Genomic DNA, 16,634 nt, shown 5'->3' with positions numbered 1-16,634 from the left:
TGCTGAGGTCTACACATCTCACAACCTCTGTACTTGTAAACAGAGCTTCTGTCTGCATTATGTGATGCTGCTCATGCTTGCCTTCTGCCAAGTAAGACAACTTGAATCTCACTCATTTCATTTTCCTTGAAACAGTAAAAAAGTAGTTCAAATTCTAAATCAGAAAACCAATCTTGATACTGAAATGAAGAGTTTAGGGTTAAAGTTTTCTTCATTCAGTAAGGTGATTATTTCATCCTATTATCAATAACCCTGCTTTAATCTTCTTCCTTATTTGGTCCTTACTATTTAAAGCATGAGTCAGTTTGTTCAGAGTCCACTTACTTCCTGCTCTCACTTACCCCTATGTGACTGGCATAACAAGTTAGTTTTCTGTTTGGGAATCAGATTCACATTGTTATAGAAACGGTGTGAATGTAAGTGAACCAAACTTCAGGACTGTGACCCATGATAGCTCATGGGAGGATAGAGGTCTGACCTTCCAGGACTGAGACCCCGACTGGGATGCAGCCTTTCTGTGTGAGCATCAGGACCCTTCTTCTCTCAGTTCTGCTTTCCCGGCCAGGTGAAGGTGAGTAGGACAGAGGAATGACTATTTTTCACTACCGTGGATCTTCGCTCAGAAGTCATTTTTTCCATAGAACATTCCTTGGACTTCAGCTTTTTTCCCATTATCTAGATGTGAAGACTTGAGAATTGTTCTCATTTCAGTTTATCTTTTTTTTTCTGCCTTCCTGTGTCCCTTTCCTTTTCTACACTTTTTAGAATAAAATCATATAATTATGCAAATGTAATTTATTACTGTAAACAATATATGAGTAATATTCAAAATACTGGTATTAATCCTGCCTAGTTTATGTGGCGCATTTTCTAAGCTGAGCCTCATAAAGGAAACTCAGTTTGCTGCCCTGAGGGATGCTCTCTATCCATTGCTGCCAGAACCTACAGTGAGAATCTTTGGGATCCCATGGTCATGTTGCACCCATGCCCTTCATGACCATTGGTAGGGCTATTAAATAATTTTGGCCTTAATAAATGCCTTTATGCTTACATGAGTGCATTGAAATAAGTTTGAATATTACTTCCAGTATAGAAAGTTTGTATTTAAATAGTGTTGTGAAGAAATTGGTACAATTGAGAAGACACGCACTTGCCAGACAGCAAGTTAGTTGAAAGAAGTTCACAATATTCCATTTCAATTCAAATGTAAACAGTGGAATATCAACACATTTTGTAGAGAATATTCATATTGATTTTAGTGAAAAAGGGGCTATTGAACAATAAGGTAAGTATACACACTTTGCCAAGCAATAAAAGGGATCCATTTTAAATTCTAAAACCGCATCCTAGTCCACTACCTCAGAAACATCATCTGTTAAAAATACAAGAAAGCAATTAGTACATTAGAAAATTAATGCGTGCCGTAACTGGAAAAGTAACCTATCATATCTGTGAAGCTCTCTACTTAAAAATTAGTTTTAAAGAGATCAAACTGATATATAAAATTAAAATATTTAAAATATACAATTTGTAATTTTGGACATTCACTATTTTGTTTTCTTTCATAAAATAATCAATAAGGTGCAGCCACCATAGGGTATACAGGAGAGGGTCAGGAAAACAAAGCTTGTCTTTCTCACATGTCCTAGATAAAGTCCTATTCCATGAAAAGGGTTACATTGAGAAAGACAGAGAAAGTGCCTGGGGAGGGGGGCCAGCTAAGCAGTTTGGGAGCCTAGACAGTGGAAAGCTCATTGGCAAGTATCGTTATTGGAATCAAGGTGGGATCCATAAATAAAAGGCACAAATAAATTTCTGCATTTGAATATCAAAAGGCCCTAGTCTGAGAAGGGCAAGATGGGGAATTTGTGGCAAAGGTCATCTTATCACAGTGGTGCCTGTGGTCACCTAGGAAAAGTGCTCCCAAATCTGTTGGCATGTTGAGGTATCAGGAAACGGTAACATGTGAAAATTTACAATACAAATGCAAACCCTTGTGTAACAATCACCACAATCAAGTTAATCAATATATCTAGAATTTTCCTCCTGCTATGCTGTTATTTTAAATGTGTATGTGTGTGTATGTGTGTGTGTATGTGTGTGTGAATAACACTTGAGTTATCCCTCTTAACAAATTTCTAAGTGCACATAGTACAATATTGTCAAGTATACATCCTATGTTGTAGCAGATCTTTACTACTTATGAATCTTGCCAAATGTGAATTTCTCTTTAATTGCAAAAAAGGAGAAGTGGGATGCAGTTTTTGTTAGGGGAGTAGGTAAAATGTTCTTCTGTTAAGCATGTTGCAGGATCATTGAGCATGGCACTCAAGAAAGAAATTTTAGACATTTTACATTGAAGCTTATTTAAGTTCATTTATGTAGCATGGGGACAGGACCCATGGGCAGAAAGAGCTGCACTTTTTCTGTACGAAGCTGGTGTTTACATGCTTAGTGCTCAAAGGGGAAAGGGTCTACACTGAGTATAAGTATTTTGAGTATAAGTACACTGAGTCATAAGTGTTTTTTTCAAATTTCTACTCACAAAATTACTTTCGCAAGATTTCTCTGGTGAATATCATTCAGCTCCATATTAACTTTCATGAGATGCACAGGCAGTCATGACTCTCTTTAAGAATGTAGCAACCAACACATATTTGATCCTTATTGCAACTATGCAGGCCATAGCTAAGCTCTCTTGGTTAAAGGTGAACATTTTTCTGCTTCTAGCTGTCATCATTTCCCTCTGACCAATTTTCATTGCCTAAATCATTAAGGTTTTTGAAGGACAAAGGGCTCATCATCTGTAACTTCTTCAACCTGCAACCTGACAAGGATTGTAGAGATGTCACTACATATGGACTAAAATCGGTCACTATCTGTTCTCCAAGTAATCATTACAGAAGGCTATTGCTTTAGTGTCTAGAGTGGCCCTCAGGGTGAATTTGTTTCAAGTAGAGGACCATTTGATGGGTAAAGGATACAGGAACAGGTTGTGTGTATCTCAATAATAGGAGACAACAAAGTGAAAAATACAACATCTCAAGATTATTACTGTAATAAAACTAAAAATTATGATAAGAAGATGTTTTAGTGTGGGCCAACCAGGTAGATCCAACCAGGATCTTAGCCAGTCTTGATTACCCCAAATGTAAGGTTTTAAGAGCACCAATTTGGTTATTTATATCAGTAAGTAATCCTGTTATAGTTTTGTTAAAATGTGTAATGTAGATGCAACATTCCACTTTAATAATGACATATGTTCGTGGTTATGCTGCTGTTAAATTATCTAGTGCCATTTTATTGTGTAGAATTTGTTTATGCTTTTGAGTTACTTCAGTGTTTAATAATGTAAAGCTATTTTGTGTTATTTAAGGCCATAATCGTGTATTTATCAAGGGCATCTATGTGCTATATGACATCTAAAACTACTGATGGAAGAAAAATAGATGCTGGATGGTAATACCAAAGAAATATGTATCTTGCCCATTATTGTTTTAGATATGGAAGATTAGTTGGACTTGTGATAGTTAATGCTACAACCAGGTATCCATGCATAACCTATAGTCCATCTCCTAATCCAGCCTTCTGTAAGCTATGGCCACTAATTTTGCCCAAATAGCAACTGTGTTCTGTTAAGTGCCAGCCATGTGATATTTGGTTGCCTTGTCCAGTCAGTGGCAAACCAATTGGTTGCTGTCAAAATAATGGTATGGTCCCAGGCTTCTTGGGGGGGGGGGGGGAGCCATTGCTTTGGTGAGTACCATAGGGTCATGAATCAAGTGTATGTTCTTTCTGTTCCCAGCATAAAAGGACTACTTGGCTTAGTTATTTTATTGTGGGAGTAAGCCTCATGTATCCATCCCATATCTTATATATTCCTTCCTGAGTGTATTGATAGGAAAGACTACATAGATGTGGAAAGTGTGGTAATGAGTCTATCTGTTGGTTGGCATATTCAGTTAAAATTTTGATAATTCAAGGATAAGAGAAAGGCCTCCTATGACATGGAGTGGCCCATCTAATTTTTAGCATAATACAGCAGGAAACATTATTATTTTGGGGTGCCTGGGTGGCTTCAGTTGGTTAAGCATCCAACCCTTAATTTCAGCTCAGGTCATGATCTCACAGTTCATGGGATTAAGCCCCACATCAGGCTCTGTGTTAACAGTGCAGTGCCTTCTTGGGATTCTCTCCCACCCTTTCTCTGCCTCTCTCTTGCTCACATATTCTCAAAAATAAATAATAAAAAAAAGAAACTCTGTTATTTTTATTAATAGAAATTTCCCTATATGTGCTGGGACTGGGGTGACTTTCTGTTGGGTTTGGTTAAACATGGCCACTGTATGCTTGGCTAAAGCATCTACTTGAAATCTTGGTTCAATAGAGGTGGCTCCAAGGATAAACATGACTAAGAGATTAAACTATGAAGAAAGCTTCTTTGCTTGATGTCTAGACTTAACCATATTATACTTGAAATGAATCACTGGCAAGTGGGCTATGATTTGCTCTGTGAGATAAGGGTATCGCCAAGTTCATTCTCCAATCAAATTTTAAGGATTTTATCTCCACAAGTTCATAGCTAACCCCATAGAGTGGGATGTGTTCTGACTTTTAAAGAGCAATTTTGTTATCTCAGCCACATGGAATTGGTCAAGTTGACAGATAATTTACACAGTTGTTGGGCAGTTTATTTTATTGTCTAGATGTTAAATAATCATACGTCCATGGAACATCTGTTATTAGCCCCACAGAGTAACAAACTAGAAGATGGTCTATATGCAAACTCTTACGGCATTTTCTCTGTTTTACCTCAAGTTGTTTAGTTTAGGCAAGTAACAAACACTTAAAGATAATTAATGAAAACTAGAATCTAGCATCCAAAAGGAAATGTTATTAAAACATGTATTCTCTCTCTACATTCACCTTTATTTCCAGAGATAGCCAAACCAGGGCTAATTTGCTTGTAGATTAATTCCAGTTTTGACAAAATTGGGTTAATTATGTACATAAGCTCACCAAGAATAGTTATTGACCATATACAGCCTTTAAAATCTTGCTGGATTTTAATCTTTCTGGAACTTTTTATGAGGAATCTCTAGACTGAACTCTTAATAGCCTCTTGAGGCCAGAGCCAAGCCAATATTTGTCATCACACTTGCCTACAATACCTGTATATTTTGGTGTATTCCTATTCTTGAGGTCTCCTGGAAATATATATCATCCAATCTATCCTGGATATATATTTCATCCGATATATGCAAGAAACTTGATGTCCCTGGAAGTGATGTTCTCTGCTCACCCAGTAAACTGCTGGGAACTCTTAAACAAGATATCAGGCCAATAATCTCAAGGGGAGTTATTGGCTTCAAAACATCAACCTTAATTCCTTAAAGCTGTCTGGTCATATATGTGTCTATGCATGTATCTTTAAAATATTACACTTCAGATAAAGTCTTGGTAATATAACCAATGTTCCAGTGGTGTCCTGATATGAGGAGACCAGATTTTCATAAAACTTATTCAAATAATTATAAATTCCATGGAAGAAAGAACACTCACTAAGAGTTTCTGAATTCTGGAGGATTCAGTTAGGGGAAAATGTTAAATGCTTCCATTTTTTCACCAAGGATTATTCTATCATTTTTCTCAATTCAATCAGTTCTGTGTTTTTAATTTTTGTTCATTTTAAGTGCAGCTTGCTCATTAGTTCTGGAAATCTTACCTGGGTCAGTTTTATGATTTTAAAGATACCAAAAACTTGTATTTGTAAAAAATCCTTTCTATGAATCTCCTTGAAGATGAAACGCATTTTGCAATAACACTCAAATAATAATTATAAATGACAAAATAAAACCCCTCAGAAATGCACATGGTTAAAAATCTTGTGTGAAAATTTGTTATAATGCAATTTACAAGGACATCTGGTTATTTCTGTGACATACAAAATTTCAATAATACAAGCAATGACTTTCTATGAGGACATAGAAACTTCAGGAATTTCATATATATCCTAGAATAATTATACATTTATCCATAAAATACAATCTAAAGATTATCATTATTGGTTTGAAAATGTTGTCCAAGTAACTTCAAATACCAAATAAACAAATGTAATTTGAAAAAAAAAAAAAAGAAAAAAAGAAAACTTCCTGTATAATTAAATCTTGTAAAGCTTGTTAAAACCCTCAGAAAGTTTTAAGCACATTCCTAAAAAGTGTTATAGATCATTACAAATCTAATATTTATATTTAACCAAGGTGACAATAATGGACCCTGTTAGGAAATCATATATCAGTTAGCAATAGTATACTATTTCAACATTGGAAAGTCTTAAGGTTCTTTTTTTTTTTTTTTCTTTTAATAGGTTCCACACCCACTGTGGTGTTTGAACTCACAACCCTGAGTTCAAGAGTCCCATGTTCTATCTACCGACCAAGGCAGGCACTTTCTTAAGTAATCAAAGACCTGATAAAGACAAAACATAGAAGCTTTGGTTTTCAGGGCAGATAAAGAAAAACACTGGTATTCTGGGTAGACGAAAGAGAAAAGCCCCTTTCTTTATTTTCTTATCATGAGCAGACCAGCAATCTAAATTAAAAAAAAAAAAGTTTTTTTAAAAATGAGGAGACACATTTTCAAACTTATACCAGTGTGCCTTAAATTCCATTTATTTCAAACTTAACCACATATAAAATTATTTTCCAAAGATTCTCCTTCACAAACGTCCTACAGCTTTCTTTTTCATTCAGAATTTGTCCTAAGCCTGTTTTCTCTACACAACTGGTCTCTTTTTAGGATAAAATTACATTCTTTTTCCCTCAACAATATTTGTCCTCATTCCTTATGCCTTTCTTATTAAAAACTCATCTTTTCTTACATACATAGTTTCTTCCCTTATTTCCATCAGTCCTCATTACATTTAGCAGAATTTTATTTTTAGAAGCTTTAGTGTACAGTTAAAGTTAAATAGGAAACAATTGTGAACTGTTGCTCCAGAATTCTTAAGACAAGAAATTCATGTTTACCTTGTTTAATTCTAAAAACGTTTTCCATAGTATTCTTTCAATAAAGCATACTACATGTTTACCAACAGGCCCAAATATCTTCAGTTTCTCTGCAAGAAAAACCCCAAAACACAAACCTATGTTCAGTAATCAATGCTTTTCTACATTATTTGGACAAGACTTACATATCCAGCAAATTCAATCCAATTTTATCATTTAATTTAGCAAAAAATCAAATTTTAAGTGACCAAAGGTTTTGAAAGCTATGAAAACTTTTATGTGTAAACGTTTTAATTTATTTCAGTTTTTTTAATTATCCATGAAAAGTTTAAGAGAGATGAAACAAGCATCTTTTTAAGTTATTTTTTTATTATTTTTTTTTTGCTGACAAATTACAACAGAAATCACATGAGCTTATTTCACACTTAGTAAACCTTGGTAGAATAAAAGTTATATATTTAATGCTGATAATTCTAATTTTTTAATGTTTTTATTTATTTTTGAAGGAGAGAGAGAGAGAGAGAGACAGAGCATGATCGGGAGAGGAACAGAGAGAGAGGGAGACAGAGAATCCGAAGCAGGCTCCAGGCTCTGAGCTGTCAGCACAGAGCCCAATGCGGGGCTTGAACCCACGAACTGTGAAATCATGAGCTGAAGTCAGACACTTAACCAACTGAGCCACCCAGGCACCCCTAATGCTGATAACTGTAAAGACAAGTCTTCCTTAGTTAAACTAACAAACTTATATGAGTTTAAATACAGAATATGTTGCGCCTAGGTCGACTTCAGAGACAATCCACTTGTCCCCACTGTGCATGTTGACCTGAGGCATCTTTGGGGAGAGGAAGTGAGCAGTTTAAGTCCAAGAGAACCCTTGGGCCCTTTCATGATGACTGGGGACATATCTAGTTTCAACTTGATAAGAAGGTGTTGCAACAGCTTGGGGTGCTCTTTGCTCCTTGATAGCAAGGGTAGAAGGAGCAAGAGCCAATGGCATTGGATGCATGGAGACTGGTCCAGGAGAGTTATGCACACTGCACCCACTGTGGTGCAGAAATGGGAGGAGGAGCAGGTGGAGGCAGAAGAGGTGAGGCACTACCAGTAATCTGGGGGAGGATAAAACCCAGAGTGCAGACAAAGAGGACTTCTAGTCCTAAAGCTCATCAGCTCATACAGGAACATACACATATTTCTTTCCTCCCAACAAAAGTGAAAAAAGGCAGCCCATGTCAAGATAGAGAAGTCAGGGCAGACACACATTTATTTTCTCCAACAAAAAGTGAAAATAGGCAGTCCATGTTGAGCTGTAGAGATCAGGGAACCTCCCTGAAACAAAAGGAATTTCGGCAGCTGCTTGGGAATACTCCTTAAATTCCCTGTCCAGAGGTAGCTGAACCAGATAATTGGCTGCAATTAGCATAGCCATTAATCTAGTAGATAAATGAAGGAGAAAAGTCCACTGACAACAAGACTCAGGAAATATTCCTCCAGGACTCTCAAAATCTATTCCTGATCCCACATAACAGAAGAAGAAACAAGAAGGAAACTAGTGAGTTAGGAAAAACACAGCAGGCATGTATAGGATCTTGTTAGCAAAGTGTTTATAAGAGAGACAAGGTGGGGGTGCATAGAAAACATGACAGAACACAAGTGATGTGGTGAATTAACAGAAGTAGAAGAACTGATGCAAATGGGTAAGAAGAAGTTGTCTTTAGGCCCCGTAAAGGAGTATGGACAGATCATCCTTGTGGTACAGGGCCATAAAGATCTGACCAAATGTGATTTTGTTCCATTTTCCCTGAAACCTACAAAGAAGGTCTAATTTATAAATAGTATTGAATTTGAAGGTCCCATTAATGGACCAATTTTCATCATTCTTCAGAGAATGTTGAGGCCAGGCACTATTACTGAAGAAGATGAGATGCTTCCTTAAATCCTGTTGTCCAAGGTCACCCCAATGTGTTAGGAGACAGCCTGAAGGGGGAATCCTTTGGGAGTGAGGAAGTTGATCACATGGTCGATTCATAGAAAACAAGGAGATCACATTAATAATCTAGGAGTACATTACCAAAATCCCCCTCAGCTCTGAATGGCACCACATCAGGAATATTGGTGAAGGTTCCTGGGATCAGAGTGGTGGGAGGCATCCTTCTTTGGTGACCACTCTGATACTTTTGTACTACCTGAAAAGGGATGTTCAAATTTTCACTGCCCTATTGTATCCTAGGCTACAACAGGTGTTGGTGAATGGACTGAAATGCCACAAAGAGTGTGGTTTCTTTCAATTTTGAAGGAGTCAATATATTTGGCAACTAGTAATAGCCTCAAGGTCTAGTATTAATGGATAAGGCATAGGTTGTTAAGAAGGGGCAGCTATTTGATATCATATTAAGCATCATATACCTAGCGTAGAAGTACTTTCAATCTCTTGATTTCAGCTCAGGTCATGATCTAACTGAGATTGAGCTTCACATTGTGCTCTCCCTGATAGTGTTGAGCCTGCTTGGGATTCTCTCTCTTAATGTTTCTCTCTGCCCGTCCCCTGCTCATGCTCTCTCTCAAAATAAATAAATAAACTTAAACATAATAATAATAATGAGAAGAATAATAATAAACACCAAACCATACTGCAATGACATTGTAAGCAATCTGCTAATGAAATTTGTCATGGAACAGTCAGTAAGGTTTCAAGAGAAAGAAACCTAGCCCACTTTTCCAGCCAAGCTGGTTCAGTCCATTACTTGCATATCTCAAAATATATGATAAAAAACTGATACTTAAGAATAATAATATGAAAGTAAATTTTGTTTTAAATTCATTTAGTTATTAGTGTGTTTATCTGTACAACTTTCCTTACATTAATGACATGTGAGCAGTTAGAACTTGGAGCCATGCATGCCTAGGTTAAACATACACAGTGACAGAGTGAAAGTGGCGCTATCATGTTTGATGTTTACATTTCAGAATGATAGCCCTCCATCCTTAAGAAAGATATATTCGATGGGTGACTTGGGTGGCTCAGTCAGTTAAGCGTCTGACTCTTAATTTTGGTTCAAGTCATGATCTCACGATTTATGATTTCGAGCCTGACATGGAGCACTGCCATCAGTCTCTGTGCTGACAGCATGGTGCCTGCTTTGGAGTCTCTATCTCTTTTCTCCATGACCCTTCCTGCTCTCTCTCTCAAAAATAAATAAATAAACATTTAAAAAATATATTTGAATTTCAATATTGGAACAAAAGATTATGTAGCCTTTTAAAATATATAAGCCAGGTAAAATTTATTGTTTTAAGATTGGTTTTAACCAACGGTTACTCTTTATGCCTATACTCAGAGAGAACTTACAGTAAAATTCTAGAAAATTTATGTTGTAGACAGGATCTCATACTTATGTTCTAAACTGGGTAAATATTATGAATAGAATTATGTTCTTTCTTAACATAGCCATTTAAGTTTTAATAGTTTCACCTTATATTTATTTATATTATATAATACATGGTGTAAAGCAAGGAAACATTAGGGTATTACTATTAGAATACTTAGATCATATAATTTAACAAAGAATAAGTATTTAGGGGCAATTTAACATTTACTGAATCCATTAATCATTGACTCAATTATTAATTGTTGACTGACTCAATACTTTCATCTGTTAAATGATAATATATTCTATAACACATGAAATTTTCATAAGCCATAAACAATGAGATTTATATAATTTGAATTCTAATCCTAGGAAAAGGGAAAACAATTAATATATTTTTTAAAGATCAAATGACTATTGCATGTTGGCATTATGTTCTGTATTATCCTTTATGCTAACAGTGTATTTGGGCATCTATATTTTATTTTTTGTTTTTTTTTTTTTAACATTTATTTATTTTTGAGAGACACAGTGTGAGTGGGGGAGGGAGAGAAGAAGATGCAGAATCTGAAGCAGGATCCAGACTCTGGGCTGTCAGAGAAGAGTCTGTTGCATGGCTCGAACCAAGAACCATGAGATCATGACCTGAGCTGAAGTCAGACGCTCACCCATCTGAGCCACCCAGGCACCCCTGGACAGGTTTATTTTAAATCTGTTCATTAATCGTCTACAATTTCCTATGTTAATTAAACTGGTCTAATTTTTTACTGATCAGATGGCCACAACCATGCTTGTCAAGGTCTCAGTAATGATTCCATTGTTTTAAAAATTATTTCCAGGGCAATTCCAGGTCATAGGACCAAGAGCACCAGTCATTGCCCTTGTTGGGGAAGAGGTTGTGGTTTCCTGTCATCTCAACCCATCAATAGATGCTCAGAACATGGAAGTGAGGTGGTACCGAAATGATCCTTCAGGCCTGGTGCATTATTATGGGACTTCCCAGGATCATATGGACCAGCAAATGCCAGAGTACCAAGGGAGGACCAAGTTCCTGAAGGAGAATATTACCAAAGGGCTTGTTGCCCTAAGGATCCATCACATCAGACCTTCAGATGAAGGGGAGTATGTGTGTTTCTTTGAAAGCTCTACATTCTACAATAAAGCACAGTTCAAAGTGTTGGTCACAGGTGAGTCTCTGTAATTAAAACTACTGTCCAAATTGTATTATTTTGTTTCCATCAGCAGTCTAAAGTAGTGTTGTATATGGATAGAGGTGGCTAAATCTATACAAACACTATGACTGAATGCCAAGAAAGTTAAATATGCAATCTAATCAGTCTGCCTCAACATTCTTGGGTGGTACTAAAAACACATTTTAATCATTTGTCAACATAATTTCTTTGAAGAAAAGAAAAAGTAGGTATTATAGTATGTTCTATCTCAGAAGAGTCCCAGAAGTGTATCTTAGTCTATCTTCTAAATTTCAGAGGGAGTTAAAAGAGACAGAAAGAATCTGAATAGCCTGCCCTCTGGCTAGGTTTTCTACACCTTGCTGCTACCCACTCTGGGAAAAGCCCAGTCACATGTGGTCTTGTTCACTATTTAGTATGACATCCTTCTTTATTCAGATCCTTGCATAATTTGTCCCCTTAGATCTCACTCCTGCTCAGATATTGACCAACACACACACATACACACACACACACACACACACACACACACACACACCAAAACAAAACAAGAAAAACCCCACAAAACTATATTGCCAGAGTGAAAGACTAAGGAAGGACTGTAATTCAACCACACACTGAGCCTGAAATACCATTTTCTGTATAGACATTATAGGGCCTTTACTGAGCTCAGAAGATGAGTTTTTGTATCATCTTTCTTACAATGGACATAAGATAAACTAACCCAATGTAATGAAAGAGACAATAATATTGACCTTCCTCCCAAAGGCAGGAAAACATTTTCCTTCAGAACTCCCTGACCTGTGTGCAAATGCTCCTTCCTCTTATTTAGTGACAATTGTGCATAGGTCCCAAGTAACCCTTAATCCATGTTTACACAATAAAGGATGTGTTCTTCTATAATTATTCATAAATTAAAGGGGAGCATGTGCAAAGACACTTGCCTGCAAGTTTTAAACACCTTTTTGAGTTACCATTTTTGTAACCAGACATTTTGAGCCACACAGCCTCTGATAATATTTCTGATGAATCATGGAAAGAATAGTAACCTCCTTCTGAGATTCCTTCCTGAATTTAAAGAATATCTGCTTTTTATGCAAGTATACTCGCGTTCTTCACTGCAAGTGTCTATTGTATGCAAATGACTTTCAGTGTACTGGAGACATTTAACCAGTCACTAAGAGGCATGAATGAAACCAATTATATTCATTCATTCATTCATTCATTCATTCATTAAGTTTTGCCTTTCGAACAGGGATCTTTCACTCTATTGTGGTAACTTCTGAAGCAATCCAGGTGTTAGACATCCACTTCTATAAGTCCTACAAACATTTCCTAAAATTTGGATAAACTCTTATCAAGGGCTTTGGATTTGAAAACTAATTGCTTCTGCAATGAACAATATGTCATTCCTCAGAATCATCTCAATTTCTTTATCTCAATTTCTTTACTTGTTCCTTGTTGAGAGTAACTCTACCACTAAACAGAAAACAAATTTCCACTATGTGTCCTTTTTAACCCAGTCTTTAGAAGAGTGCATTTCCTACCTTGACGCTCTTGGCACTAAACTCTGACATCATGCTTGTGATTGAATTTGTTTTGAGCTTCAACAATGGTTAACTGACACACCTTCCCGAATCTCTTATATCTTGTACATGAGTTTTTATTATACATCAACTCATTGTTTGTTCCAAATCATTTATGCAAGGGAAGTTGTATTTGCTACCCAAGCACAAAAAGCCAGTGCCAAGCACTTTAATTTGCACTGTGAATATATATTTAAAAAAAAAGTATGCATTCCACCCATCTTTTTTATGAAGCCCAGAAGACCCCACAACATCCAAAGATATTTGGTTCCTTTTCTCTTGTTTCCTGTGGGCAGTACAAATATGTGGATTTAATATTTGAACTAAGTACAATATTTGCATAAACAACCTTTGACTTTAGAAATTAATGAAAATAGGTGTACTTTTAAATTCTTAAGAAATTATATCATCCTCTGGCCTATTGTAAAATAAACTGGTATCTAAATATTGACATAATAAGTGATTACGAATAAGCTTTTAAGAATCCAGATTTTTTTCAAAAAAAAAAAAGACTTCTGTACTACTAAAATGTAGGTGTGCTGCTTTTTTGCCACATTTTGTTGATTTTAATGGGAGATATCTCATTTTTGGACCTGCAGTCCTCATTCATTATAAATAAGAAAAATAAAGTCCTATATTGATAAAATGCTCTGATGTTCTTACCTCTTCCAGATGAATTATCCATGAGCTTGTGTAGTTCATCCTGGGATGGATCCATTTGTTTCCAATCCCATATCCACTGCAAAATAATATCTGGTGCTGTGTGACTTTATAGTTTTCATTTGTGCCAGATCTTGAGACCAAGTCCTTGGTTTTCTCTAGCTGGATACCTCATATTTTTCTGTGATTTCCTTAGTTACTATGATTTTTGCCATGAATTTCTTTAAAATATCTCTCCTTCATGGAGGAATAACATTTTTCTCAGGGTCAGTAATCAGTTCTGATAAGGATGCAGTCTCTGCAGGCAGCTCAAGAATTCTATACTATCTCCTAGAGAAATATTCTTCTGTATCTTAAGTCAAATGGAACCAACTCATTTTCTGTTCTGTTTAAATACCCAGGAGGTTCTGGGTAACAGAATTTCTGCAGAACCCACAACTGCAGTGAACACCTACATTAAATTCTACTTAAATACAATAAGCATCACTAACTTCTACTATCTGTTTGATAGTTGTAGAGTACAGGTAAGCAAATCCATCAATCAATAACTATTAAGGCAACCACAAATATAGGTTGAAAACATAATCAAAATATTTTCTAAGAGATAAGAGATAAAAATGAAGGCCCTGATATTAGGTAACATAATCAGATGGTGTCATAATGGTGAAAACTATGAGATTTCTCTCCCTGCCATGGTCATAAGACAATAAAAATCCCAGACTTTCAAAATAGATACAGTATGTATTAAAATCAGCCTGTGCTATGTCAGAAACCATGTAGGTCTCAAGTATGCCCATTAGAAACCCATGAAGGTAGAACCATGGTGACCTAGTTTACTCACCTGCTGGCAAACTTTTCTCCACTTTGACCCTTCAGTCTTGACTTGATAATTCATAAGAGAACATTAATGGCTAAGGCAGCACTTGGAACACATTTTTCAAGCCTGTGAAATTATCCATACCCAACACCCCTAATTTCCAATCCTATTTTTAATTGGTGCCAGACCCAGAGGTTGTGTTCTACCCTTAGCTCCCAAATTTAGTAAGGCAAACAGAATAGCATAATTCGAAATACAACTTTTCTGTCTATAGAAAATCAGATACGAATTAAGCATTTATTGTGTTTCTACAAAGACCTGCCAAATATAATCTTCTCTTTAGAAATTACCCATCCAGAATGACATTTCCCTTCAACTTGTAGCAAGCAGCCTAAACACATGAAATACAATGGATGGCCTTTCAAATTGAAGGATCCAGCAAATGAAAACCATATTTTCTTTGTATTCTTAATTTATTAATTCTTTAAGATGAATAATATTTATTACAACATAGTAAGCACTATATATGGAGTAATATTTATAGCCATTATATGTGTTGAGACTCTTTTTTTTCTTGGTTTTATAAAAAGGGAATGGAGGCACAGGGAGATTGAGTCATTAGATACACTGGGTCACTAGTCCCAGCAAGTACAAGTGTAACTCTTTGACTACAGAGCCTATTCTCATAAGCATGATGCTCTACTGATTCTCAAAGCCATTGCATTCTGAAAATTCCATGTATCAGTACTAGCACTGGTCGGCACCACTCTGCCACTTAGGTCATTACTGACTTGACACACTATATACTAGTCACCAAATGGTGTTAAGGGTTTGGCCATCCATGCAATATCAGAAATCATTGGATAATTTTCCTTCATAAACTTCCTAGGATGACTATCATAACAAATTACCACAAATGTGATGGACTGAAAACAAAAGACATTTATTTTCTCACAATTCTGGAGGCCAGAGTCCACAATCAAAGTGTCATCAAGGTTATGGTCCATTGGAAGCATCTAAGGAGAATGATTCTTTGCCTCTGACAGCTTCTTGTGGCCCAGGCATTCCTCTGCTTTTGTTGGGATCATTCCAATCTCTGGCTCTATCTTCAAAGAACCAGTTTCCCTGTGTCTCTATGCCTAAATTCCTTTCTTTTCATATAGACCATAATCCTTTTGGATTAAGACCCATCTATTCCAGTATAATTTCATTTTTACTAATTACATGTACAGAAGGCATCCAAATAAATGCACAGATATCAAGGATTAAGACTTGAACATATCTTATAGAAGACAAAATTCAACACAAAACAAGAATAGTTTTGTCCTAGTAAATTTTATTTTTTGTAATAGACTGTAAGAGCTACTGTACATAATACTGTACAGAATGCTACACTACTATTCAATGAAGTCAACACACAGTAGCTTAAACCAGAATTTCTCCCGTGGTACAGGGGTAAAGGAACTAGAACTGGAAGAGTAGGTACACACTGTGAGGTTTACACATTTCTCTCAACTTGATATTTTGCCATATCCACAAAATTCACCTTTTAAGATGATTCATAGGAACTGTCTGTGCTCCAGTCCTTGAGAAGTGAGAAAAAAATGAAGGAAAAAAGTGTATCTCCTTTCTCTGAGGGAAATATTCCAGAAAGCACATGTATCTTTTCCATTTCACAACACTTCTATCAGCATATCAAGGCCACTTTTAAATGTAAGGTGGTTTGGAACATTCAGTTTTAAACGGGACTGGGATATTCATAGTTAAAACTTATATTATTCCCCGAAATGTTCTATCCAAAATAGCAGCTACTAACTGCATATTTCTCTTAAATTTAAATTTAGTTGGAATGAATTTAATTGACTAAAATATGAAATTCATTTCCTAACAAAATTTCGGGTGCTCAGGAACGACCTGTAGCTAGTTATTTGGACCACATTGATGTTCAACGTCATGAGAAGTTATTTATTTAAAAATAACTTCTTTAGAATTAGGCATTAAAAGACAAT

At 36.0% G+C, this 16,634-nt stretch overlaps 1 protein-coding gene across 12 annotated transcripts in view; it reads left to right on the top strand.

Moving 5' to 3' along the window:
- The first annotated feature begins 323 nt into the window (after positions 1 to 323).
- Positions 324 to 16,634, top strand: part of LOC123600802 (butyrophilin subfamily 1 member A1-like) — a 78,713-nt gene continuing 62,402 nt past the window's right edge. For all 12 annotated transcript variants that reach the window (XM_045483259.1, XM_045483240.1, XM_045483223.1 and 9 more), the window contains exons 1-2: positions 324 to 571; positions 11,212 to 11,559. In XM_045483259.1, the coding sequence (XP_045339215.1) occupies positions 505 to 571; positions 11,212 to 11,559 (415 nt within the window). In that variant the 5' untranslated portion in view covers positions 324 to 504. The remainder of the gene's footprint in view (positions 572 to 11,211; positions 11,560 to 16,634) is intronic.

Source organism: Leopardus geoffroyi, chromosome A1, assembly GCF_018350155.1.
Source record: "Leopardus geoffroyi isolate Oge1 chromosome A1, O.geoffroyi_Oge1_pat1.0, whole genome shotgun sequence".
Lineage (NCBI taxonomy): Eukaryota > Metazoa > Chordata > Mammalia > Carnivora > Felidae > Leopardus > Leopardus geoffroyi.
The sequence above is the reverse complement of the archived record's forward strand: the minus strand, read 5'-3'. Positions and strand labels throughout refer to the sequence as shown.